The 27,226-nt window shown below is 44.5% G+C and overlaps 1 protein-coding gene and 1 pseudogene across 3 annotated transcripts in view; one reads left to right on the top strand and one right to left on the bottom strand.

The window, feature by feature from the left end:
• Positions 1 to 75: 75 nt before the first annotated feature.
• The window catches only part of LOC128780591 (allergen Fel d 4), a 48,549-nt gene continuing 21,398 nt past the window's right edge, over positions 76 to 27,226 (bottom strand). For 2 of the 3 annotated variants that reach the window (XM_053921663.2, XM_053921683.2), the window contains exon 7: positions 76 to 327. In XM_053921663.2, the coding sequence (XP_053777638.1) occupies positions 266 to 327 (62 nt within the window). In that variant the 3' untranslated portion in view covers positions 76 to 265. Of the gene's footprint in view, positions 328 to 1,258; positions 1,305 to 27,226 lie in introns of all 3 variants that reach the window. The other variant, XM_053921668.2, reaches the window with a different exon arrangement.
• On the top strand, positions 5,607 to 6,545 carry LOC128779642 (ras-related protein Rab-11B pseudogene; annotated as a pseudogene).

Below are 27,226 nucleotides of genomic sequence, written 5' to 3'. Positions count from 1 at the left end.
AACAGGACCAAGGATCCCCTCATTGGCCTGCTGTCAGCACCAGGTCTCTCACCTGCACAATCACAGACACAGAACTGACTGCAAGATACATGATTTATTGATCAGGGAGAAAGATGTGTTATTCATGGTAGAGTTCTGCCAGGAATGGCATAGACAATTTGAAATTTGAAGAAACCCTTGATTTTTGGTGAGTTGAGTTCCTACACATGTAGAGAAGATCTTGAAGATTCAGAGATAATGCCTTCCTGGACCACAGTGCTGAAGATCAGGTCAAAGTACTTGTCACAAGAAGACATGGGGACCGTGGAAAGAAGCATTCACTCGGCACTAAATAAGCAGAGGAGAGAGAGCACCCAGAAATTCATTAAGCACTTCCTAGATTGAACTGAAGGCAAAGAAAGTTTCAATTACAGAGAACAATCGCAAAGATGCAGGTAACAGCCTGCTCTCTCACCCATACTACTTTTGAGAATATGGGGAAAGAGGGCACTGGGGAATGACTCTTCCTTTTCTACTATGTTTCCATATTATGCTTCCCTAAAATGGGTATGTGGCAAACAGCGAGGACTCAGAAGAGGACCCCAGGCCAGTTTTGCCATCCTCAGCATTAATGATTTTGCAGAATTTTTGATAAGTCAAGAAAGAATGGCAACAATCATAGTTACCATTATGAAATGCTGGCTTTATGCAAGTGCCACATGCTAAGATTTTCCTTATGTTACCTGAAAAAAGCCCCACAATAGAGCTGAGAGAGGAAACACATGAGGATATTTTGCAGCTGTGGCACAAAGTGGAGGTCGACTTTCAGGTCAGAAGTTAAGGATGTGCAGAGATCAAAGGAAGACATATTACCAGAAACTGGAGGGTGAGCCCAAGGGCAAGGCCTTGGAAGATGGACAAGACCCAGAAGTGTATTCAAGTTTCACACTCACACCCTGCTACTCTTGCCCTATTTCAAATATTAAGTGTTAATGATTTTAAGTCATTATAATTTTTGAGGTCTTCTCAGCAACAGGACAGTCACTCAGTGACCCTGTGAGGTGCACATAGTTGTTTCTTCCTTTCAGTAGTGAGGTCATCAGCTGTAAAGCTCATGAAGGAGTGGCTCCTAAACCACAACCCCCAACTCCAAATTTCAAGCTCACCCCACAAGCTTCCTCACCAAATGTCTGTATTGTACCCTTTGGGCGTCAAGCACCACTGGTCATGGAGGGCAGTGATATCTGGGTCACCACACACCCCATCATACCGCACCCACCTGGAGGCCTGGGCTCCAGGGCTCCCTCGGGCTTGGAGACAGTGATCTGTAGAGTCAGAACAAAGCACAGTCAACCACCAGCCCCTTATTTCCAGGCGAGAAACGGAATGATTTTCTATGGTAGGGCAGAGGGGCCCATTGCAGGTGTTATCTTCTCTTGCTTTTCTTAATCAGTATCACAGGGACTCAGGAAGAGGAAAACAGAGAGAGCTAAACTTACCAGTGTTGCTTCCATCCAGTATGTTTTCTTTCTGAATTCCACGGTTTCGGCAAATTTCCTCAAATTTTTCCTTCAGTTCTGGACTCACATCTGGGATTCGGGCTGTGGGAAGAGTGACAGTCATGACTGTGACTTTGTGTTTGTCATGGAGGCCCTTGGGGCAGAGGGGACAGATGATGGGGATGGATGGCACTGACTGGTGCTTTAGGCAGAAGTGAGGGAGGGGCTGTAGCCTGTGTTGACTTTGACAGTTTTAGGATGTCCTTCTGCACAGAGGGAGATTTCATCACCTTCCCATCACCAAGCCTGGGGGTTACCCATGGTAAAGACCTCTCTTCAGGGGAGGACAGGGAGCCCAGGAGAATATTGCGACAATCTTTATAACTTCAGCCCTCTCCTATGTGAATATCCCCATGAGAATACTCTACCATGCAGCTTTATTATATCGGTTTTTTTCCCATTTTGAAAATTCATGCAATGAATAATAACATATTCATTGTAGACTGCTTCAATTATGTAAAACCTATTGTACCCATCATCTGTGGAAAAAAACAGAACACAGGTCAGTACTTCTTAGGTCCATGGGAAACAATTGAAACTCTACCTATTTTCTTTTACAAAATTAATTTAAGTGCATATCCTGGAAGAGGTGAAGGTGATATTGAAGCCTTCCATTTGGCTTGGGGTCTTCATCTGGAAATGACAACTTGTGGTATCTTGATTCCTAGTGGTAGGAAATCCAATCACACCTGCACCTCTCCTTTTATTACTTTGCCTGAGGCTCACCAACCTCCCTCTGTCATGTCTGCCAATTGTATCTCTCTGTCTTGTCAAGGATCCCGCTGGTATTACATACCAGCACCCTGTCCAGCCAAGGTGCTGAGGCAATGGCCTCCAGAAGCCATCACAGTAGGCGTGGAATCAGAGCTCTCCGAACAATTTCCTGTTTTAGTGGCCAGTTTTCCTTTGTTGCCAGAGGTACATATGACCACACGGCCATCTTATTCTCATGGTTATATGCCAGGACTTGTCTTTTACAAGCAAGGTTCCCCCAAACAGTTGGAGAATATTGGCTATTCAATGGCCTCATGCATAGTACCTAAATAACATTAATCAAAAATGGATCTCCATCCTAAAGATATTGGGATTTGGAAATATTTGTTGATGGAAATAGAATTTACAAAGACTTTTTTAAATGTGTACTTACAGGGAACACTATATACACCCTTCTCTTCTGTTGGATCACTAATGAGAGTGAGTTCACCACACACTCCACTGATGCTGTGAAACAGAATGAGCTGATTGGTGCCAGTGAGATACTGAGGGGTTGCCTCCCTCCCACTCCACCTGTAACCTGAGTGTGCCATTTCAACAAACTATTAAAAACTCTTATTTTTAAGAGTTAAAGGACTCTTATTTTCCTGTTTTACTCTATTGCTACTTTATGATTGAATGAACTATTGATACCACTGTTCCTCTCCTGCCACTTTCCACTATCACTACTGCCCCAGCTACCTGTCTACATACTTGACTGAGGGCTCAGATGTGCCAGCACCTCAGATAAATGCTGTAGAAACATTGCCTCATTCAGCCCTCACACAAAAAAGAAAAAACCCATAGGAGACAATTATGATTATTTTCTTTTACCCAAGGAGTAACTGGGGTGAAAAGAGATAAAATTCCTAGTTCACAAAACTAGAAAAACATAGTTTCACAAGAGAGCGAGGCTCTTGATCCCCATCTTATGTTCTTACCTAAACTACATTGTCACACTACAGATGATTCAGATCCCCTCTGCCCAAACTCCTCTACTCCCAGTTAAACCTATTCTTGTCAGCAATTCTTATCTTTGAGTCTAGAGGATCTTCAGGTTGATCATATCCAGGATTAGTGCCTGATAAGGGACTCTGTTTTGGACACAGGCCCAGAGAGTAAGTGCAACAGGAATGTGTATGATTGTATGTGTGTGTGGCAGGGCAGGGGTTATGGGGAGCTCCAAGATGATACTCACCTTCTGTCCCCAAGTATAAATGCCATACTTACTTTTTATGAAATTTAAATAACATAGAAGAGTTATCCAAGTCCTGGATGTATTCCAGAAACAATCTCATGCTCCCATTTTCTTCTATCATTTCCCTCACTTCTGAGGCCAAGAGAATGGTATACCACTCCCCTGAAATCTGCAATAAAACGGTAAAGTGATTGGGAGAGAAAGATGAAACAGGACACTGCATGAGCCCTGTATCCTTGAATTCTGGCCAATGGGTCAAGCCTTATAGTGACGATGCGAAGATGGAATTAGAACACAGGTGGACCTGCACCCCACATAAGGCTCTTGTCACTGTCCCTGCAGTGTGAACGGAGGTCCCCGAGGGTTGTCATCTTTCCACATGGTACAACTGCTCTTGGTCCAAGGTCAGAAACCACCCCCTTTTTCTAACATCAAAAAGTCTCAGTCTCCAGGAGGGCCACCTCGCTTCAGAATCCCCCAAACCACCCCCAAAGTCTACACTCCCTACACTCCCCCAACTCTACTTGTGATATGTCCAAGTTGCATGTCACGACATCCTGGCCCTGTTGGTTTTGGGCACAGACCAGGGTCAGGCCCAGACACAGCAGCAGCAGTTTCATCTTGGGAGGGATGACACCACCTCAGTGACGGTCACTGAGAGTGAGTTTTTCCCTGACGGTGGCTCTAAAGTCCATGCCTATGCTTTATATTCCTTCTGTGCCCAGTTTTCTGTCCAGGAGTGGGCCCACCTTTCCCCTCCCAGTAAATGGATGGTCTGTATACATTGACGGGAGGCCAAGAGTGTTCTTGTGCATCTCATCTCTTCCAGAGCTACTTAGTGACCTGAAATTACTCAAAACACACACTTCAAAAAAGCATAGTGGATGCCATGAAAGCCTGCCATTTGGAACAAGATTTAAATGTGAAATCAGAAAGCCAATGATGTGATGTGAATGGAGCACCACTGAGAAATGGGTGTGTGGACATCCCAGGTTCCACTGCTCACGTGGTGGGAGGCAGTGGATGAGTCATTCCATTGTAACCAGCCTCAGAAACAAAGAAACTGTGTGTACCAAAGGTGACAGTACCTGTCAAGAATCATTCTAATAGTGCCAATTAGAATAGGGCTGGGTAAATTAATGTATGCAAAGTACTTTGTCTGGTATTGAGCACATCTTAACTCCTTTTCCTTGTTGTCTGAATTCAACCACAATGCATGAACGAATGTTTAGTCACTACCTACACCTTGCCATATGCCATAGGTCTCTGGGAGAAGGGGAGAGATGGAAGATATCATCCATACACACACTTCTTTCTACAAGCTGATGAAGGAACCCAACTGAGTGGGACCAAGTCTTGACCAGTTTGGGTCAGAAAAGGGGGTGCTGCCTGGGAGTTGGCATTACAGAGAAACTGCTTAAAACACAGGCTGTGGATTCACGTAGATCTGGGATTCATTCCTATCTTGGTCCTTTGGAAGCCATGAGGAAAAATTGAATCTCTCAGAACCTTGGTGTACTCTTAATGGGGACAATCATACCTGTCTATTAATGGCTGTAGGGAAACAAAGGGACAGTGTATGTAGAACCCTCAGACTAATGTGTGGCACTGCTGGGCTGGTGAGGTCAGAGAATTATTCCTGGGAAGGTGTGTCTTGGGGACAGCCGGGATCTTCAATAATACAGTGTGGAGATGTGGAGAGCACGTGGGGAGTAGGTTCCTGGTGGCAAGAATATTGTGATTGAGGCTCCTGTGCCCACAGCTGAGGCATCTTAAAAGCTATGGCTCACTTCTATGTTGTGCCAATGGTCCCCTTCTGCACTCCCCAGAACAGAAAGAGGCCTGTGTCACAGGAGGTGCTGGGCACTGGATGGTGAACATAGAAATTGTGGCGTCCTAACAGTGGCCTGCTTTCAAAGTCCTCCCAGCCTATTGTGTGATCCTGCGTAGTTCATGCTGAACAGATACCCAATTAATGGTATTTTCAGGTCTCAATATCCCTAGACATCATGGATGGACTGGAGGTGTCTTGCTTCTGAGATAGAGGAACTGAGCTTGACAAATGGTGGCAAAGGCTGTGCACTGCCTTTTGTCTTGTTGATTGTCTCCAAGAGCAGATGGCGGCCTATGAGCAACCAGGGTTGCAAGATGAACTGGGCCGTGATGTTGAGAGGAGGACCTTCAGCAACCGTCGGCTACTCCAATCTGTCCCATCCCACGCCCTCCTGACTCTGCATCTGTATCAGTGCGCCACATTGTAACTTTCCATTTCCAGGTACTCTCACTGTGTGCTCAAAGAAAAACCGAGAGGTGGGCTGGAACACCAGGACAATGGGACCCAAGAAGGCTAGTACAACTACCTATTCAAAGTGGAGCTCATCGAGGATGCAGGTATTAGGAAAAGCAACCTGCTGGTCTGCTTCACCCACAAGGAGTTCAACCTAGAGAGGACGAACACCATTGGCATGGAGTTTGCCACCTGCAGCATCCAGGTGGACAGCAAGACCAACAAGGCCCAAGACTGGGAAACTACTGTCCACAAGCGCAACCACACCATCAGCTTGGTATACTTCCATGGTGCAGAGGGGCATTGCTGGTGTATGACATCGCCAAGCACCTGACATAGGAGAATGTGGAAGGCTGGCTGAAGGACCTGCATGGTCACACTAACAGCAACATCATCATCATGCTGGTGGGCAAGAAGGGCGACCTGTGCAATCTGCAGGCTGTGCCCACGGACGAGGCCCGTGCCTTTGCAGAGAACATCTTTCTTTCATTGAGACCTCTGCCTTCTACTCCACCACTGTACAGGAAGCTTTCAGGAACATCCTCACAGAGATCTAGTGAATCATGTCACAGAAGGAGATTGCACACCACACAGGCCATTACCAGTCCCCTGGCAACAACATGGTGCCATGAGCATGCCACTCTCTACCAATGGACAGAAACCTGACCAGCTGAAATGGTGCCATAACCTGTTAACGCCCCATGCCTCCTCCAAGCCTGTGTGCACATACTTGCTCTTCACCCGCCCCTCACCTTGTAGTTTCACCTGATCTGACCCTCTCCATCCCTCTGACCCACTCACACCCTCTGACTGAGCTCAGCACTGTCAGCTGGGGCTTAGGAACAAGAGGAGTTGAGCAGCAGCTCTTGTCCCTTCCCCCTCCAACCAGGAACACTTGAAGCCCAGAAGCTAAATTATTTTTGGGGGTCCCAGTGCACCTGTTGGCATGGCAAGGATGTTGGTAGGATGGACAGGGCTAGCCAGAGGCAAAAGATGTGCACACGAAACAGGCTTCTTCAGCAGCCCACAGCACACTCCATGAAATGATGATCTCCCTCCCTCTCTGGCCACTTGTCCTAGCTGACCCTAGTCCCTACAAAGAAACCCACTTTGGGCTGAGGCATGAAGACAAAGTGACTGGTGAGGGCAGAGACAGACCCCCAGCACCCCACTCCCCACAACAGTCAGCACCAGCACATGCCTTTGACCTCACATTTTCTCTTGCATGGGTGAAGTCAGCTCAGCTCCTGCCTGTAGATTTATGCTGGGAGACGACCCCCCACCGCATTCATTTCTGAGCACAGCCCATACCCCACCCCTCCTGAAGTCCTTCTCTGTCTGTTCTCCTTGTCTGGTCACAAACCGGTTTCCTGGTGAAGCAAGATCTCAGTGTTCTGTATATAGAAAAAGACTAAGCGAAAGACAGAGACAGAAGGAGAAATGAAAGCATGTGCCACAGAATGTTCTCCCACCCAAGTTTCCATATTCATGCCCAAATATTCATCAAATATTTGTATCTCTCAATATAAGGTTTTTGGCAATTGCTTAGGAAACACATTCTGTTTACATTTAAAAAATAGCACTGCAACATTTTTAAACATTTGAGTGGAAAACTTGAGTTATATGCCAAACACAACGGTAGGATCAGAATCATCAGCCAAAGTGACTGTGTCTCCGACATTCTAAGAAAACCATCACAGGCTTGTGGAAACAAAGCAACAAGGTAGATGATTGTTGATGAATGAGCAGTGTGGGAAGCCTTCTGTGTGAAAACATTAGCTTACTGTTTTCATGCAGGCACTTAACGTGTTTCACTAGATAGTAAGAAATTTTTGGGAGTTTTGGTTTTGTATAACACATTACAATTTTTCTGACTTAAACTACCAAGCGTTGGTGAGGAACAGAGACACTGGAAGTCACCCTCACAGCTGATGGAAACGTAAAATGGTACAATCACTCTAGAAAAGTAGCTCAGCTTCTTCCAAGAATTAAACACACACCTACTATGTGACCCAGCCATTCCACTCCTAGCTATAACCCAAGAGAAATGTAAACATTTATTCATGAAGACACTTGTCCATGAGTGTTCAAAGGAATTTTTCGCTATAGCTGAAAACTAAGACCAAGAAAAAGTCCATCAACAGAAATGGGTAAGTACTTGGTGGTATGCCCATGCAAGGGAACAAGATCCAACAATGACAAAGGAAGAGGCTATTGATAAACACAACATGAAAGCATGTCAGAATAATTATGCTGAGTGAAAATAGGCAGGACAACAACAAAGTACATACTGAAAACTGCATTTGTATAATCTCTGGAAAATGCAAAATCCAGACACAGAAAGTGGACTGATGGTTGCCTGGGGCTTTGGGTGGCACAGAGGGAGGGAGGCAGGGATCACAAAGGCACAGAGGAAACTGCAGGGAAGGAAGGGTAAACTCACTGTCCTGACTGTGGTGATGGTTTCACGGCTATCTCCCTGTACAAACTTATCAAATTTTATACCTTCCTTTCTTTAAAGCTTTGTTTCTTTATCTGTCTTCAGGGAGAGGGGAAGGGACTAGGAATTGAACCAGCAAACTTGGGTCCATGGAGCAACACCAAACCCACTGAGCCACACTGGTCAGGCTGAGGTTTATACTTTAAATATGTGCAGCTGAATGCCGATTGTACCTCAGTAAGCTACTGTTAACAATAGGAAATGACTTTGCAGTTAGCATTTACACATGGAACTTCTGGTTCTTATGAACGTGATTTTTGATTTATGACATTAATCAGGCTAGGCCTATCTTGGTTGACAAACCTAACCATTTCTCAGCCCTGTGCTGACACAGGCCACACAGAGGACGCTTGGTTGAGGCCCTGGACCATTATAGGAGATGCTGCTTCCTAATTTCCTAAAGGCAGTGGAGTTCCATGGGTCTAACTGAGGACTCCAAAGCATCCACACAAATCCAGCTGCATTGTATTTGACCACCAGACCCTGGTCCAGATTCTACACTTACCCAGATGGGCCCTGAGTTAGATAAGCAAATGCTAGTGGTTCCAAGACACATTTGGGGGACTACCTCTAACAAACCACACACTAGCTGAAGTTTCTGCCAACGCACTGCCCTTAGAGGCCCTAACGCTAACCTTTGCAACTCCTGCCAGTGTCCAGAGACACCCACATGATAAAAGCCTCCCCTTGGGGAGGCCCATGGGAGCCACATACTTCCCTGTTTCCCCAGAGCCTCTTTGGGCTGCCTATGCCTTCATGCTCCACGCCCAGCTCACTTCTCTCACCAGCAGAGAGTTTGGGGAAGCCAGCACAAGTCCCACGCTTTCTGAAAGAGGTCTCCCAATGTGTCCCATGGGCTCTTAGCACCAACTCAGTGTCAGCCTCAGGACTCCTGGCTCTTTCTTACAGCACCTGGAAGAAGGCAGTTGCCATGCACATGTACAGCCACCAAGAGACCACAGGCCTCCTGGAGATGTCCTTGGAACATGAATTCAGTCTCCAGGTAATGCCCACCCCAGGTGCCTGCCCAAATACATTGGAGATAAACCTGAGCCAGGGGTGGTGGAGAGGTCACCTGTGAGGGGCCCTAAGCCATTCCCTGGAGTCTCTATGAGTACCTGGGCCAATCTGTGATCATCCACCTGCAATGACCAATGCCCAGAGTGCTATGTGGGGCAGCTCCAGACACCCCGTCACCACGGCTCCAGATCTTTGATTCTCCTTTGGACAAAGGAAATGAAACTATTGCTTCCCATCCTTACATGAATGTGTTTCAACTTTGACTGCACTTTAGAATCACCTGGAGATCTTTAAAAAATCCTGGTGCATGTGACATTTGCACGTTCCCATGCCACTGGTCACACAAGTCATAAGGCCTCCCTGTGTAGGTCTGGAAGCCCACTGATGAAGCCAATGCACGTGGAGAGCCTCTGTGGATGGAGCTAAGAACTGTTTCAGGTGTTGGCCTCAGAGGTAACAAAATCAACATCTTGGCTTCATTGCACTTACCTTCGGGGACCTGGGTCCAGGTTGTAAAGAAATAAAAATGAGAGGTCAGTCAAGGAACGAGGGAAAAGAGCAAGTGCCTAATGCTTGGGGCGCAGAGGAGTCCTCTGTGTGAGATGACACCTGGGGACGGAACACTGTGGTGGGGGGGAAGTACTGATACCTGAGGCTGAGTATTTCACACAGGGAGTCCAGAGATGGCAGTGCTCATGGGTGTCTGATGGAAAGTGTACATAACAACTCAGGTGTAACAGAGCCATGGGAATCCAAAGGTGGCTGTGGGAAGCCAGGCAGGTGGGCCATCGCTGTCTGTACTGCTGACCAAGTCTTCTCCTCAGACAGTGATTTCCTCAGCTGGCTGGCACTCCCATCCTCTGTCTTTCTTTGCCAAAGGGTTAGCCAGCAACTGTCTATTTTTTGAGGAGCCAATCAAAGCGCTGGGTGCTTTGATCAAATCATAAAGAGTTTGTGAGCAGCAGAACAATGTTTCAAAAGCGCTGACTTTTAAGAACAACAGCTGGTATCCTCTGTGTGGCAGAGACCTCTTTAACATAGTACAATATTTGAGAGCCACATGGCTGGTCCATAGACTTGTACACTCTGACTTCTGGCTGAGAAGGATGCACAGGTGTATACACTTTGCCTGTTTCCACAACAAAAAGAAAGACAACAACAAATTTAAAACAACCAGAAATTACATAAGTCCAATAATTAAGGAGTTAAAGAAGAAACATTCTCCCCGAGCGGTAGAAGGGGTGGAGACTGTCAGTCGGGTGCAGCAGACACAAGGCAAGGAAGGAACAGGCAGACCAGGCCTGGAGTAACTGGTAGAGCAGGCGGTCACACATTTCCAAGCAGATGAACCAGAGGGATAAACTGAGGACCAAGAGAGACTTTGCAACCCAGATTTTAGCGCAGGGAAATAAAGTCTCAAAGCCTCAGACTAACAGAACCTGCGGGTGTGAGGTGGTGGGGGGAAATCCCAGTCCCTAGGAGAGCTCCTTGCAAAGACCCACAGGGTCCTGGAATGTACACAACGCCCCGCCCCCCACCTGGGAATCAACACCAGAAGGACTCCATTTCCTTATGGGTAGTGGAGGAAATGACTGAAAGCCAGCCCAGAGCTGAGCAGTCCATATTGTTCCCTCCTGGGCCACTCCCCAGAGTTTGGTGGCAAAACAGAGGAAAAAGTGAATGTTATGAAAGGTGAAATAAAGGGAATCAACAGTGAAAAGAAGGAAACTGAGACTCAAATCAACGGTTGAGACCAGAAGAAGAAAATAAACATTCAACGAAAACAGAATAAAGAAACAAGAATTCAGAAACATGAGGAGAGGCTTAGAAACCTCCAGGAAAACTTTATACATTCCTACATCCAAATCATAGGGGTTTCAGAGGAGAAGAGGAACAGCAAAAAATTGAAAACTTATTTGAAAAAAGAATGAAGGAGAACTTCTCTATTCTAGCCAAGGAAATACACTTCCAGGAAGTCCAGGATGCTGAGAGAGTACCAAAGATTTTGGAGCCAAGGAAGCACACACCAAGACACATCATAATTACATTACTGAAGATTCAAGGGAAGAAGAGAATCTTAAAAGTAGCAAGACAAAAGGAGACAGTTACCTACAAAGGAGATCCCATAAGACTATCAGCTAATTTCTCAAAGAAAACCTTACAGGCAAGAAGGGGCTGGAAAGAAGTACTCAACAGTCATGAAAGGCAAGGACCTACATCCAAGATGACTCTATGCAGCAAAGATATCATGTAGAATGGAAGGGCAGGTAAAGTGCTCCCCAGGTAAGGTCAACTTGAAGGAGCTCATCATCACCAAGCCTTTATTATAGAAAATGTTAAAGGGACTTATCTCAGGAAAAGAAGAAGATCGAAAGTATGAACATTAAAATGACAACAAGCTCACAACTATCCACAATCAAACCTAAAAAAACCCAAACTAAGCAAACAACTAGATCAGGAACCGAATCACAGAATGGAGATCACATGGAGAGTTACCAGGGGGCAAGGGACGGAAGAAGGGGAACAGATACAGGCAATCAGTAGCATAGATGGTAGGTAGAAAGGAGACAGGGGCAGGTTAAGAATAGTATAGGAAATGGAGAAGACAAAAACTTATATGTACAACCCATGGACTTGAACTAAGGTAGTGGAGAAATGCAATGGGCAGGGCATGTGCAGGGCAGAGGGTAAGAAATGGGGGAAATGGGACAACTATAGTAGCATAATCCATAAAATACATTTCTTTAAAAAAAAATAGGACAAGAGCTGGTATCTTCTTGATGGGCCTACTCCAGGAGGAGACAGTGTCAACTCAAGTGAGTCCTGGGATGAGAGACACAGCTGACAGATCTCTGAAGCTGGGAAGGGAGATCTGGGTCTCCCTTCTTGCTCTTGAAATGCCAGATATCCTCAGGATGTCCTGGTTCAATGTTTACAGTGGAAGTTGATTTGACAGTTATCTAAGTATCCTCCTTTGAGATTGAAGTCATTCAAGGGGAGCAGTAACAGGGGAACTTAGAAAGATTTCTTAGCCCTGACAAGTGTGGCTCAGTGTCTTGGGTGTTATCGTGCAAAGCAAACGTCACTGGTTTGACTCCCGGCGATGCCCAGGAGCAGTTGCAGGTTCATTCCCAGTCAGGATGCATGTGAGGCAACTGATCCATGTTTCTCCCTTACATCCATCTGTCTCTCCCTCACCTTCTCCCTCCTGTCCATTTTAAAAAACATAGATAAATATAGTCTTTAAAAATAATATCTCCTGAATCTTACAATTAGATACTTTAATGTTCATTTTTGGAAGGTGTTCTGAGGGGATCAACTTGACAAACTCGTGTTTGGGAAACAGTGCAGCACAAATCTCCAGAGGAAAGAGCAGTCAGGAGAACGGCCATGGTACAGAGAAGGTGACAGCAAAGTCCTTCTCCATAGGGCTGGGTGGGAAATACCCACATTTTCCTCTTGCAGCAAAAGAGGCAAAATTAAGGCATTATTTAGGTATTAACATGATAATTAGAAAGAACATTTTCACATTTTTGATAAAATTCAAAATAGAACATGGACTACAACTTTTTCTTTGAAACAGAGATGTATTACTAAGAGGAATGGATTCTTTTTGTGAATAAAATTTTTGTAAATTTACTCCATTGGGGTAAAAAATAGTGTTCCTAATATCGTCTGCCATCCAATATTTCAGCTCACAGGCAATACGAAAATACTCAGTGGCTTGGGCCGTAGTTCATACCAATTCCAGGATAGAAACTATGGTTTCAATATTTAAGTATCCCTCTTGGTTCTGGCTAAAGTTAAAAGGAGAAGAGAAAAAAAGAGAGAGGGAAGCCGAACTGTCAGAACAGGTACTTTTGTATTATTTGTAACACGATGAACATATATGTATAAAACCAAGAGTCCACAAAGTATTGGAACTAATTTCATTACAATGATTGAAAAATTCGTCTATGTTGCTAAAGTATTCAACTTACAAAATTAACAGCATTTCTCTATAGCAGCAAAAACTCATGATAATAACTAATGGTTAAACATCTAACAGCCTTTCCATGAATATGGTGACCAAAGGGAAAATGAAGCTCCTGCCCCTTCCAAAGCCAAAGCCAAAGCTTTGAAAGCAAAAAGAGCATAGTTGAAAGACATAAAAAGACACACAAAAAGACATCTGCATGCCATGGACTGTTCCAGAGTCCAACACTGTGGCTCAGGAGGCAGCCTAAGTCTCCCCCTCCCGCAGGAGACACAGGCTTCACCACTCTGTCATCATCATGTCCCCTTGTCCACCCAGGGTGCCATGACAAAGACGGAAGACAACGGAACACTTGTGTCCATTGTGGGTGGCCAGGCCAACAAGCACCAGGCCTAACAGGCAGTGAGGGAGCTCTACGACACTGATGTTGCCAACGCCAACAGCCTGCTAAGGCCTGATGGAGAGAAGAAGGCAAATGTTCACCTGCCTTCCGAATATGATCATTTGGAAGTTGCCTACAAAATTGGGATCCTCTAAACTGAGTCCAGCTGGCTTATTCAAACATACAAATTTTACACTGTGAAACAAACAAACTGGAGAAAGTACATAGCAATTAAAAACCAAGAATGCAGAAGAAAACTACCAAGGAGAAAATGTTACACTCTAAGAAAGGACACAGAAGATGATCTGAGTGTGCTGACAGACACGGGGCTCATTGGTTTTGGTCCAGGGAATCACGTGTCATACGTTGACCTCCAGATCTGAAGGACAATAAACTCGGTGTTTTGGCCTCTTAGTTCCTAGTGATTTGTTCCAGCACAGTCAGGAAACTACTTCAGGACCCATTTCTCCCGTCTAACTGGATGCCAAGACCAGAGCTTCCTCACTGTATTTCTGGTGCACAGGCAGAGGGAACTCTCAGAAGGAACTGAGCATGGATGACCTAGTGAGCAATCCATTCACACTGGCCTGCGTTTGGGATTTATTCTTTGGTGCTCTTTCCAACAGCTTTGTTTCTCTTTCTTTATCCAACTCAATTAATTTTTCATGGTAAGAATGTGTTGATGGACAGAGAGGTGATAGTAGGGTGATACAGAATGAAAAATTAAAAAGGAAAAACGTAGCATTTAAATGTCATGGTAGGAAATACCCCATGCAACTTGACTGTGAGCTTGGCCCTCCAGTCCCTAAGCAAAGTGCACCAAGAAGCAGTGGCATCACTCCCATTGAAGGCTGATTTCACCATAAATTTCATTCGATTCCTGGGTTATTCGTCAAATTTCAGAGTGGAATGCAGTGTCTTTCTCCATGTGTGTCTTTCCATGAAGTAATCCCTGACCTGGGTTGTCATGAACAAGACAGTGGAATGGGAGGTGCCAGCCCTCATGTCTCCATGGAAACACCTATTTTAACAACCACTTGTGGGCTAGAGTATCTTAAAGTTGTGGGAGTCCAGGAGTACAACTGAGAGGTCCCACCACCCAGGTGAAGCCAAATAATCCAAGGCATTGATGCACTGAAGGAGGTAAAAAGGAGCCCTGGCTGCTGTAGCCCAGTGGATTCAGTGCCAGCCTAAGAACCAGAGGGTCAACAGTGTCACACCCATTCAGGGTACATGCCTCAGTTACAAGCCAGATCCCCAGTAAGGGGAGAATGAGAGGCAACCTCACATTGATATTTCACTCTCTCCTTTTCTCCCTCTCTTACCTTCTCTCTAAAACTGAATAAAATCTTTTTAAAATGAAGAAGGTAAGAAGCACAGTGTCCCTTTACCCCAGTCACCCCACCCAAGGTATAGAGTACTGGCATGTCTCGGAGCCTGTTACAAAGTAGAGTCTCACATGCCACCAAGACCTGCTAACTCAGAGCTCACAGTTCATCAGGGTCCCCAGGTGATTAGTTGCACGTTCTGAGAAGCTCTGCATTGTCGCACGCACAGGGGTCCACAAATGATATTTTTCCTTGTTCTCTGTGTTATTTACCAATTATGTGAATGGCATCATGCTGCATGTATGTGTCCTTCAGTAATTGTTCTGAGATCAAAAAATGCTAATATGGATCTAGTACATTCCCTTTAAATTGTTGAGTGAAATTGGTATATATGTTGCTGATGATGAAATCTGTTATGCAGCATCAGTGGCATGGACATAGTGCAATCTTGTACAAATGGCCCTAGGGTTGGGTATAATGGGGGGGAGGATGTCCTTCTCAAGGGAAATCAATCACTGTTCATGGGTATAAGACTAAGTGTAACATCACCAGGAGAAAACAATGTTGTTCAAATCCTGTGCCTTCCATATCAATGAGAATCCTCAAAGTAGCTTAGCCTGGCAAGGGTACTGTTATATTGACAGGGCACCTGTACAGAATGGGAAGGGTCCTCCACCCCAATTTGAATTGAACTTCATATTCTTAATATATTTAGGGACACTAGCATCTCATGGAAGATGTGCACAGTAGATACCAGCAGTGGTAAGGAAGGTTTTCTGACACACACTCTCTCCCAGCCTGGGGGTGTAGAGAAGCCAGGTGTAGAGTATGGGCCCTGGCACGTGGCACATTGGGTCTGCCTCAGAGCATCTATCCCTCATGCCACACTGAGAAGGAGAATTCCAGGATGGGGCACACTGAGGGGCAGCTCCTTATTTGCTTTATCGAGTCACTAAGAAACAGGCAAATCAAAGGGCAGGTAGAGCTCACAGGAACAGAAAATGACCATGGAAGTCTGAGAATCCTCAACCAGGAAGATTCTTAGAAGCTAGAGGACCATTGTGGGAACAGGGCCAAGAAGCCCGTCATTGGCCTGCTGCCAGCACCCAGTCTCCCACCTGCAGAAACACGAACACACAACTGACTGCAAGATACATGATTTATTGAGCAGGTAGAAGAAAGTGTGATTCACGGTAGAGTTCTCCCAGGAATGGCATAGAGAGTTGGAAATTTGGAGAAAACCTTTGATTCTTGGTGAGTTGAGTTCCTAGACACGTAGAGAAGATCCTGATGATTCAGAGATCATGCCTTCCTGGATGACAGTACTGGAGATCAGGTCAAAGTACTTGTCACAAGAAGACATGGGGACCATGGAAAGAAGTATTCACTGGGCACTAAATAAGCAGAGGAGAGAGAGCACCCAGAAACTCATTAAGCACTTCCTGGATTGAACTGAAGGCAAAGAGAGTTTCCATTATAGAGAACAATGGTGAAGATGAAGGTAACAGCCTGCTCTCTCACCCATACTACTTTTGAGAATATGGAGAAAGAGGGCACTGGGGAATGTCTCTTCATTTTCTACTATGTTCCCAGCTTATGCTTCCCTAAAATGGGTATGTGAAAAACAGCAAGGACTCAGTGGAGGACCCCAGGCCGCTTTTGCCATCCTCAGCATTAAAGATTTTGTAGAATTTTTGATAAGTCAGGGAAGAATGGCAACAACCATAGTTACCATTTTGAGATGCTGGCTTTATGCAAGAGCTACCTGCTAAGACTTTCCCTTATGTTACCTGAAAAAGGCCCACAATATAGCTGAGGGAGGAAACACATGAGGATATTTTGCAGCTGTAGCACAAAGGGGAGATTCACTTCCAGGTCCGAAGTTACGGATGTGCAGAGATCAAAGGAAGACAATATTACCAAATTGTAGGGTGAGCCCAAGGGCAAGGCCTTGGAAGATGGACAAGACCCAGAAGTGTATTCGAGTTTCACACTCACTCTCTGCTACTCTTGCCCGATTTCAAATATTAAGCGTTAATGATTTTAGAACATTATCAATTTCTGAGGCCTTCTGAGCAGCAGGACATCCACTCAGTGACCCTGTGAGGTGCACATCATTGTTTCTTCCTTTCAGTCATGAGGTCATCTGCTCTAAAGCTCTAGAAGGAGTGGCGGCTGAACCAAAACCCCCAACTCCTAATTTCAAGCTCACCCCACAAGCTTCCTCACCAAATGTCTGTATTGTACCCTTTGGGCATCAAGCACCACTTGTCATGGAGGGAAGTGACATCAGGGTCACCTCACACCCCATCATACAGCACCCACCTGGAGGCCTGGGATCCGGGACTCCCTCAGGCTTGGAGACAGACATCTGTAGAGGCAGAACAGAGCATAGTCAACCACCAGCCCCTTATTTCCCAGCGAGAAACCAAATGATTTTCTATGGTAGGACAGGGTGGAACCCATTACAAGTGTTACCTTCTCTTGCTTTCCCAATCAGTAACATAGGGACTCAGGAAGAAGAAACCAGAGAGAGCTAAACTTGCTAGCGTTGCTTCCATCCAGTATGTTTCCCCTATGAATTCCATGGTTTCGGCAAATTTGCTCAAAATTTTCCTTCAGTTCTGGACTCACATCTCAGTTTCGGGCTGTGGGAAGAGTGACAGTATCAGCTGTGACTCTGTGTTGGTCATGGAGGCCCTTGCGGCAGGGGGGACACATGATGGGAATGGATGGCACTGACTGGTGCTTTAGGCAGAAGTGAGGAAATGGCTGTGGCCAGTGTTGACTTTTACATTTTTAGGATGTCCATCTGCACGGAGAGAGATTTCATCACCTTCCCATCACCGAGCCTGTGGATTACCCATGTTAAAGACCTCTCTTTAGGGGAGGAGAGGTGGTGCAGGAGAATATTGGGACAATCTTTGTATCTTCAACCCACTCCAAGGTGAATATCCGCATGAGAATACTCTACCATGCAGCCTTATCTCTTCGGTTTTATTCCCATTACGAATATTCATGCAATGAAAAATAATATATTCATTGTAGACTGCTTCAATTATGTAAAACGTATTGTATCCATCATCTGTGGAGGAAACAGAACACAGGTCAGAATTTCTTAGTTTAATGGGAAGCAAGTGAAACTCTTTACTTATTTTCTTTTACAAAACTAATTCAAGTGCATATCCTAGAAGAGGTGAAGGTGATATTGAAGCTTTCCTTTTGCCTCGGGGGCTTCATCTGGAAATGATCACCTGTGTATCTTCGTTCCTTGTGGTAGGAAATTCAGCAACAGCTGCTCCTGTCCTTCTATTACTTTGCCTGAGGCTCATCAACCTCCCTCTGTCATGACTGTCAACTGTGTGTCTGTCCTGTCTAGGAGCCCAGCCTTCTTTCTCTCTGCTGCATAGAATTCCATGCAGGCACCCTGTCCAGCCAAGGTGCTGTGACAATTGCCTCCAGAAGCCATGACAGTAGGCGTAGAATCAGAAGCTCTCAAAAATTTTACCTTTTCAGTGGGCCTGTTTTCCTTAGTTGCCAGGGGTACATATGACCACACGGCCATCTTATTCTCATGGTTATATGCCAGGCCTTGGCTTTTACAAGCAAGGTTCCCACAAACAGTTGGAGAATATTGGCTATTCATGGAGTCATGTATAGTACCTAAATAACATTAATCAGAAATGGATCTCCATCCTAAAATTATTGGGATTTAGTAAATTCCTGTTGTTGGAAATAGAATTTACAAAGATTTTTTTATATGTGTTATTACAGGGAACACTATATACACCCTTCTCTTCTGTTTCATCAACAATGAAAGTGAGTTCACCACACACTTGGTTGACGCTGTGAAACAGAATGAGCTGATTGGTGCCAGTGAGAAACTGAGGGGTTGACGCCCTCCCACTCCATCTGGAACTTGAGTGTGCCATTTCAACAAACTATTAAAAACCTTTGGTAAAACGTTAAAGGACTCTTTTTTTAATTTTAATTTTTTATTGTTATTCAATTACAGTTGTGTGCCTTTTCTCCCCATCCCTCCATTCCACCCCAGCCAAAACCCCCTCCCTCCACCACCTCCACCCTCCCCCTTGATTTTGTCCATGTGTCCTTTATAGTAGTTCTTGTAATACACTCTCTACACTGTCCCCTCCCCACTCCCCCCTGTCCATTGTTAGATTGTTCTTAACTTCAATATCTCTGGTTATATTTTGTTTCTTTTTTTTTCTATTTATAATGTTCCATTTAAAGGTGAGATCATATGGTATTTGTCCCTCCACGTCTGGCTTATTTCACTTAACATAATGCTCTCCAGTTCCATCCATGCTGTTGCAAAGGGTATAAGCTCCTTCTTTCTCTCTGCTGCATAGAATTCCATTGTGTAAAAATATACCATAGTTTTTGGATCCACTCATTTGCTGATGGGCACTTAGGTTGCTTCCAGCACTTGGCTATTGTAAATTTTGCTGCTATGAACTTTAGGGTGCATAGGTTCTTCTGGATTGGTGTTTCAGGGTTCTTAGAGTATAATCCCAGCAGTGGAATTGCTAGGTCAAAAGGCACGTCCAGTTTCATTTTTCTGAGGAATGTCCATACTGTTTTCCACAGTGGCTGCACCAGTCTGCATTCCCACCAACAGTGCACTAGGGTTCCCTTTTCTCCACATCCTCTCCAATATTTGTTTGTGGATTTGTTTATGTTGGCCACTCTGACTGGTGTGAGATGGTACATCATTGTGGTTTTAATTTGCATCTCTCTGATGGGTAGTGATGCTGAGCATCTTTTCATATGTCTCTGGGTCCTCTGTATGTCTTCCTTGGAGAAGTGTCTGTTCAAGTCCTTTGCCCATTTTTTAATTGGGTTGTTTGTCTTCCTGGAGTGGAGTCGTGTGAGTTCTTTATATATTTTGGAGATCAGGCCCTTGTCTGAGGTATCATTAGCAAATATGTTTTCCCATGCTGTTGGTTCTCTCTGTAATTTGGTGCTGTTTTCTTTAGCCATGCAGAAGCTTTTTATTTTGATGAGGTCCCATTTGTTTATTCTTTCCTTTATGTCCCTTGCTTTAGGGGACAAGTCTGTGAGGATGTTGCTGCATGAAATGTCTGAGATTTTCCTGCCAATGTTTTCCTCTAGGACTTTTATGGTGTTATGACTTATATTTAAGTCTTTTATCCATCTTGAGTTTATTTTTGTGTATGTCGTAATTTGGTGATTGAGTTTCATTTTTTGCACATAGCTGTCCAGATCTCCCAACACCATCTGTTGAAGAGGCTGTTTTTGCTCCATTTTATGCTCTTGCCTCCTTTGTCAAATATTAATTGACCGTAAAGACTTGAGTTTATTTCTGGGCTCTCTGTTCTGTTCCATTGGTCTATGTGCCTGTTTTTATGCCAGTACCAGGCTGTTTTGATTACAGTGGCCTTGTAATACAGTTTGATATCAGGTATTGTGATGCCTCCTGCTTTGTTCTTCTTTCTCAAAATTGCTGCAGCTATTCGGGGTTGTTTATGGCTCCATATAAATTTCTGAAATGTTTGTTCTATATCTGTGAAATATGTCATGGGTACTCTAATAGGGATTGCATTGAATCTATAAATTGCTTTGGGTAGTATGGCCATTTTGGTGATGTTAATTCTTCCAATCCATGAGCATAGTACATGCTTCCATTTGTTTGTGTATTCCTTAATTTCTTTCTTCAGTGTTGTGTAGTTTTCTGAGTACAGGTCTTTTACCTCCTTGGTTAGGTTGATTCCTAGGTACTTTATTTTTCTTGTTGCTATATCAAATGGGATTTTTTTCCTGATTTCTGTTTCTGCAGTTTTGTTGTTGGTATACAGGAATGCCTTTGATTTCTGAGTATTGACTTTGTATCCAACTGTTCTGACAAATTCATTTATTAGGTCCAGGAGTTTTTTGGTGGAGTCTATAGGATTTTCCATGTACACTATCATGTCATCTGCAAACAGTGACAGTTTCATTTCCTCCTTTCCAATTTGGATGCCTTTTATTTCTTTTTCTTGTCTGATTGCTGTGGCTAGGACTTCCAGTACTATGTTGAATAGGAGTGGTGAGAGAGGGCATCCTTGTCTTCTTCCTGATCTTAGTGGGAAAGCTCTGAGTTTTTGTCCATTGAGTATGATGTTGGCTGTAGGTCTCTCACATATGGCCTTTATTATGTTGAGGAATGCTCCCTGTATTCCCACTTTGCTGAGTTTTTTTTTTTTTTATCAGAAATGGGTGTTGTATCTTATCAAATGCTTTTTCCGCATCTATTGATATGATCGTGTGATTTTTGTCTTTGCTGTTGTTGATGTGATGTATTATGTTTATTGATTTGCGAATATTGTACCATCCTTGCATCCCTGGGATGAATCCCACTTGGTCATGGTGTATGATCTTTTTAATGTATTGCTGGGTGCGGTTTGCCAATATTTTGTCGAGAATTTTAGCATCTATGTTCATCAGAGATATTGGCCTGAAGTTTTCTCTCTTCATTCTGTCTTTATCTGGTTTTGGGATTAGGATGATGCTGGCTTCATAAAAAGAGTTTGGGAGTCTTCCATCAGTTTGGATTTTTTCGAATAGTCTGTGAAAGATAGGGATCAGCTCTTCCATAAATGCTTTGTAGAATTCTCTTGTGAAACCATCTGGTCCAGGGCTTTTGTGTGTTGGGAGTTTTTTGATGACTGCTTCAATTTCCTCTGCTGTTATTGGTCTGTTCAGGTTTTCTGCTTCTTCTTCATTCAGTTTTGGAAGATTATATTTTTCTAGAAATGTGTCCATTTCACCTAGGTTTTGAAATTTCTTGGCACACAGTTCTTTGTAGTAATTTCTTACAATCCTTTGTATTTCTGTGGTATCAGTTGTAATCTCTCCTCTTTCATTTCTAATTGTGTTTATTTGAATCCTCTCTCTTTTTTTCTTGATGAGCTTACTTAAAGGCTTGTCGATTTTGTTTATCTTTTCAAAGAACCAGCTCCTGGATTCACTGATCCTTAGAATTGTGCTTTTAGTCTCTATGTCATTTAACTCTGCTCTGATCTTGGTTATATCCTTCCTTCTGCTTGCTCTGGGCTGTCTTTGTTGTTGTTCCTTGAGTTCTTGTAGGCATAGTGTTAGGTTGTTTGTTTGAAATGTTTCTATCTTTTTAATGTAGGCCTGTATTGGTATGAACTTCCCTCTCAGGACTGCCTTTGCTGTGTCCCATAGGTTTTGGGTTGTTGTGAGTTCACTTTCATTTGTTACCAGAAAGTTTTTTATTTCTTCCCTAATCTTGTTCTTGACCCATTCATTGTTTAATAGCATGCTATTCAGTCTCCATGATTTTGAGTGTTTGGGGTTTTTTCCTTGGGTGTTGGTTTCTAGTTTCAGTCCCTTGTGGTCAGAGAAAATGCTTGGTATGATTTCAATTTTCTTGAATTTGTTGAGGCATGCTTTATGTCCTATCATGTGGTCTCTCTTTGAAAAAGTTCCATGTACACTTGAAAAGAATGTGTATTTTGCTTCTTTGGGTTGAAAAGCTCTATACATATCAGTTAAGTCCATCTCATCTAGAGTATTGGGTTTTTTTTAAAATATATTTATTGATTATGCTATTACAGTTGTCCCATTTCCCCCCACACTCCACTCCATCCTGCCCACCCCCCTCCCTCCCATATCCGCCCCCCCATAGTTTATGTCCATGGGTCATACTTATAAGTTCTTTGGCTTCTACATTTCCTACACTATTTTTACCTTCCCCCTGTCTATTTTCCACCTATCATCTATGCTACTTATTCTCTGTACCTTTACCCCCCTCTCCCCCTACCACTCCCCTATTGACAACCCTCATGTTCTAGTTGTTTGCCTAGTTTGCTCTCGTTTTTGTTTTAGGTGTGGTCGTTAATAACTGTGAGTTTGCTGTCATTTTTACTGTTCCTATTTTTGATCTTCTTTTTCTTAGGTAACTCCCTTTAACATTTCATATAATAAGGGCTTGGTGATGATGAGCTTCTTTAACTTGACCTTATCTGAGAAGCACTTTATCTTCCCTTCCATTCTAAATGATAGCTTTGCTGGATACAGTAATCTTGGATGTAGGTCCTTGCGTTTAATCTTGGGTAATGTAATTATGATGTGCCTTGGTGTGTTCCTCCTTGGGTCCAGCTTCTTTGGGACTCTCTGAGCTTCCTGGACTTCCTGTAAGTCTATTTCCTTTGCCAGATTAGGGAAGTTCTCCTTCATTATTTGTTCAAATAAGTTTTCAATTTTTTGTTCTTCCTCTTCTCCTTCTGGCACCCCTATAATTTGGATGTTGGAACTTTTCAAGATGTCCTGGAGGTTCCTAAGCCTCTCCTCATTTTTATGAGTTTTTGTTTCTTCATTCTTTTCTGGTTGGATGTTTCTTTCTTCCTTGTGTTCCACACCGTTGATTTGAGTCCCAGTTTCCTTCACATCACTATTGGTTCCCTGTACATTTTCCTTTGTTTCTCTTAGCATAGGCTTCATTTTTTCATGTGGTTTTTGAACAGATTCAACCAAGTCTGTGAGCATCTAGATAACCAGTGTTTTGAACTGTGCATCCGATAGGTTGGCTATCTCTTCGTCACTTAGTGGTATTTTTTCTGGAGCTTTGAAGTGTTCTGTCATTTGGGCCATTTTTTGTTTGTTTGTTTGTCTTGACGGGTCTGTTACTTTAAGGGGCGGAGCCTTAGGTGTTCACCCAGGGGTGGGGGTGGGGTAATGCTGGTCACTGAGCCGTGACGCTGTATGTGGGGGAGGGGCCAAGAGGGAGCAATGGCTCCCGCCTCACTCTCCTCCGGATTTCAATCTTTCACTCCAATACCCACAATCAAACTGGGCCACTCTGGTGCTGGTTCCCGAGTAAGTGGGCCTGTGCACACTCTAAGCCCCTGTGGGTCTCTCCAACGATCTCTCCTGTGAGGCTGGGAGTGTCTCCTGCTGCCGCCCCAACCCCCAGGGGCGCTTTCAATCAGAGGTTTGAGGCTTTATTCCCCCACGCTGGAGCCCTGGGTTGCACGGTCTGCTTCGCTGCCCACCGTTCGTCAGGTTTATCTGTGGGCGAATGTGGTGCCGCAGGGTGCCACCCGCCACTCTGCCTGCCCCACTCTCCGCCATTCCGAGTCCGGCCCTCTGGGCTTATCTGTGCAAATGTGGGGCCGCAGGGTCTGCTAGTGCTCGGACTGCCTGCGCCATTTGTCCCACACTCCGCCAGTCTCGGTCCCGCCACAGCCACGAGAGTCCTCTCCACCCCGGTGCCCGCCTCCGCCCCTCCTACCAGTCTGGATGAATGTTTATTTTCTATTTTCTTGGTGTTGGTCCCCCTTGCTGTTCGATTCTCTGTCAGTTCTGGTTGTGCGAGGAAGCGCAGTGTCATCTAGGGTATTGTTAAGTGACACAATATCCTTGTTGATATTTTGTTTGGAAGACTTGTCCATTTTTGACAGTGGGGTGTTGAAGTCCCCTACTCTAATTGTGTTGCTGTCAATATCTTTCTTGAAGTCCTCCAAGATTTTCTTTATGTATTTGGGTGCTCCTATGTTGGGAGCACTTGTATTTACAATGTTTATGTCTTCTTGGTGGATTCTTCCTTTGAGTATTATGAAGTGACCTTCTGGGTCTCTCTTTATGGCCCTTCTTTGGAAGTCTATTTTGTCTGATATGAGTATTGCTACCCTGCTTTTTTTTCCTGTCCGTTTGCTTGGAAAATTTGTTTCCAGCCCTTCACTTTCAGTCTGTGTAAGTCTTTTGTCCTGAGATGGGTCTCTTGTAGGCAGCATATGTGTGGGTCATGTTTTCTTATCCATTCAGCTATTCTATGTCTTTTCATTGGAGCATTTAATCCATTTACGTTTAAGGTTATTATCGATAGATAGTTATTCATTGCCATTTTTCCCTACCTGTGTTCCTCTGTCTTTCTCTTTTCCTTCCTTTCCTTAAAGCAGTCCCTTTAGCATCTCTTGCAGAGCTGGTTTGGTGGAAGTGTATTCTTTTAGACTTCTTTTTGTCTGGGAAACTCTTTATTTGTCCTTCTATCTTGATTGAGAGCCTTGCTGGGTAAAGTAGTCTTGGTTGCAGGCCTCTGGTTCTCATTACTTGGAATATTTTTTGCCATTCTCTTCTGGCTTGGAGCACTTCCATTGAGAAGTCAGTTGCTAACCTTATTGGGGCTCCCTTGTATGTTACTTCCTTTTTCTCCCTTGCTGCCTTTAAGATCCTCTCTTTGTCTTGGAAATTTGCCATTTTAATTATGATGTGCCTTGCAGTGGGCCTCTTTGGGTTCCTCTTGCTTGGGACTCTTTGTGTTTCCTGGATTTGGGTGACTTTTTCTCTCATCAGATTGGGGAAATCTTCCATCATTACTTTTTCAAACAGGTTTTCTATCCCTTGCTCTTCTTCTTCTCCTTCTGGTATTCCTATCATATGGATATTGTTACGTTTCATGTTGTCCTGCATTTCCCTTATTACCTCTTCATTCTTTCTGAACCTCTTTTCCTTTTCTTGCTCTTTCTGGGTGTTTTTTTCTACTTTGTCCTCCAGCTCGCTGATCTGATCCTCTGCTTCTTCAAGTCTGCTTTCATTCCTTCTACTGTGCTCTTCAATTCAGAAATTGTATTCTTCATTTCCTCTTGGCCCTTGTTGATAGTTTCTATTTCCTTTTTCATGTTGATATAGTTTGCAGTGAGTTCATTGTACTTTCCCTGTAGTTTCTGGTAGTTCTCTGTGAGCTCAGAGAGCTCAGTGAGCTTCCTGATAACCATTGCTTTGAACTCAGTATCTGATAGTTGACTTGCCTCTTTTTCAGTTAACATTCTTTCTGAGGCTTCCTCCTTTCCTTTCATTTGGGGATTGTTTCTTTGTCTTCCCATCGTTTGTGAGACTCTTCTTGTTAGCCTCTGCTTCTTAAATTGATCTATTCTGACTCCCTGGGTTTATGGTATGAACTTCTATAGTAGAATGCCAATGGGATTCAGTGGTGCTGTCTCCTTAATCTCCTGTGCTCACTGGTCTTGAGCTGACATTTATGGGTGTAACACGGTCTAACTCCGGTCTTTTCAGCACTCCAGGTTTTGTTGTTTCACCTGTGGGAAAAAGAGAAAGGGGGGAAAGAAAAAAAAAGAAGGGAAAAGGGGAATAGAAAAGGACAGGAAGGAAGGAAGAAGGAATAAAGAAAGATCGGAGGCAAGATAAGAAGGAATTTTAACAGAAATTAAAACAAAAGAATAAATAAAAGAAGGCAGGAAGAAGGAATAAAAAAGGTAAAGGATGGAAGGAAGAAGGAATAAAAAAAAGAAAGAAGTACAGAAAGGAAGAAGGAATTCCGGGGGAAAGGAGGAAAGGAGGAAAGAAAAAAAAAAGTCTTCTGCTGGCTTTAAACCGGTCAGGTTAGTTCTGCTGGTCTTCCTGTCTGTGGAACAGGAGTGGGTGGTTGGAAGGATTGGTTTCACTTTTCTCCCTTCCTGAGCCACACTCTTCGCTGTTGTTCAGCCTCCAGTCCAGTTCCTCTGGGTCCTTCTGCTTCCTGCCAAGCCTTTAGTTCACCAGTTGTGCTGTCCTTGAGTTGCACCAATTAGGGGCAACTCACACTCCACCTTCTTGCTCTTTGCTGTCTTAGATGCTACCGGCTCTTGGTGCTGCTATGGGGTAGTTCAGCCCCCTACTGGGTGGAGTCTTTCCGGGGAATCCAGTCTCCCCTTGCCCTGCAGCTCCCCTCTGCTGGGTGTTCTGCCTTCGTCCTAGAGAGCTAGTAGGCCCTGCAGGGCTCTGTGCGCAGGGGTTAGGTAGGAGTTGTAGGTGTGCTCCCTTGCAGTCAGCCAGGCCATTGATCAGCCGATCTGTTGCTTCGGGCCTGGGTCTCATGCAGCTGGCTGGTCCCCAGCTCTGGGCCTGAGTCGCGCAGGCCTCGGGTCTGCTGCTTTGGGCCTGTGGGTAGGGCAGCTAGCCTCTGCTCCCGGTGCGCACCCACCCGAGGTTTCAGGTGTGGGCCCCTAGTCCGATAATCTGGGTGCGCGCAACCGGGCTTCAGGTGAGCCCCAGGGCTGCTTATCCCGCATTCACCGTCCAGGGGCTGAGGGGGGAGGGGTGCCAGAGGCCGCAGCTGCTGCCGAGAGTTCTCTAACAAGCCCCTGAGTGCCTCTATTTTCTTTTTCTTTTTGAGAAATTCTTCCTATTCAAGCCACCCTGGTCCAAACAAGTAAGTACCTGGCTGCTCAGTCAGCTCAGCCTGGTTCTCTCCCAAGAATCC

Source organism: Desmodus rotundus, chromosome 1 (genome assembly GCF_022682495.2).
Source record: "Desmodus rotundus isolate HL8 chromosome 1, HLdesRot8A.1, whole genome shotgun sequence".
In the NCBI taxonomy this organism is placed as follows: Eukaryota; Metazoa; Chordata; class Mammalia; order Chiroptera; family Phyllostomidae; genus Desmodus; species Desmodus rotundus.
The sequence above is the reverse complement of the archived record's forward strand: the minus strand, read 5'-3'. Positions and strand labels throughout refer to the sequence as shown.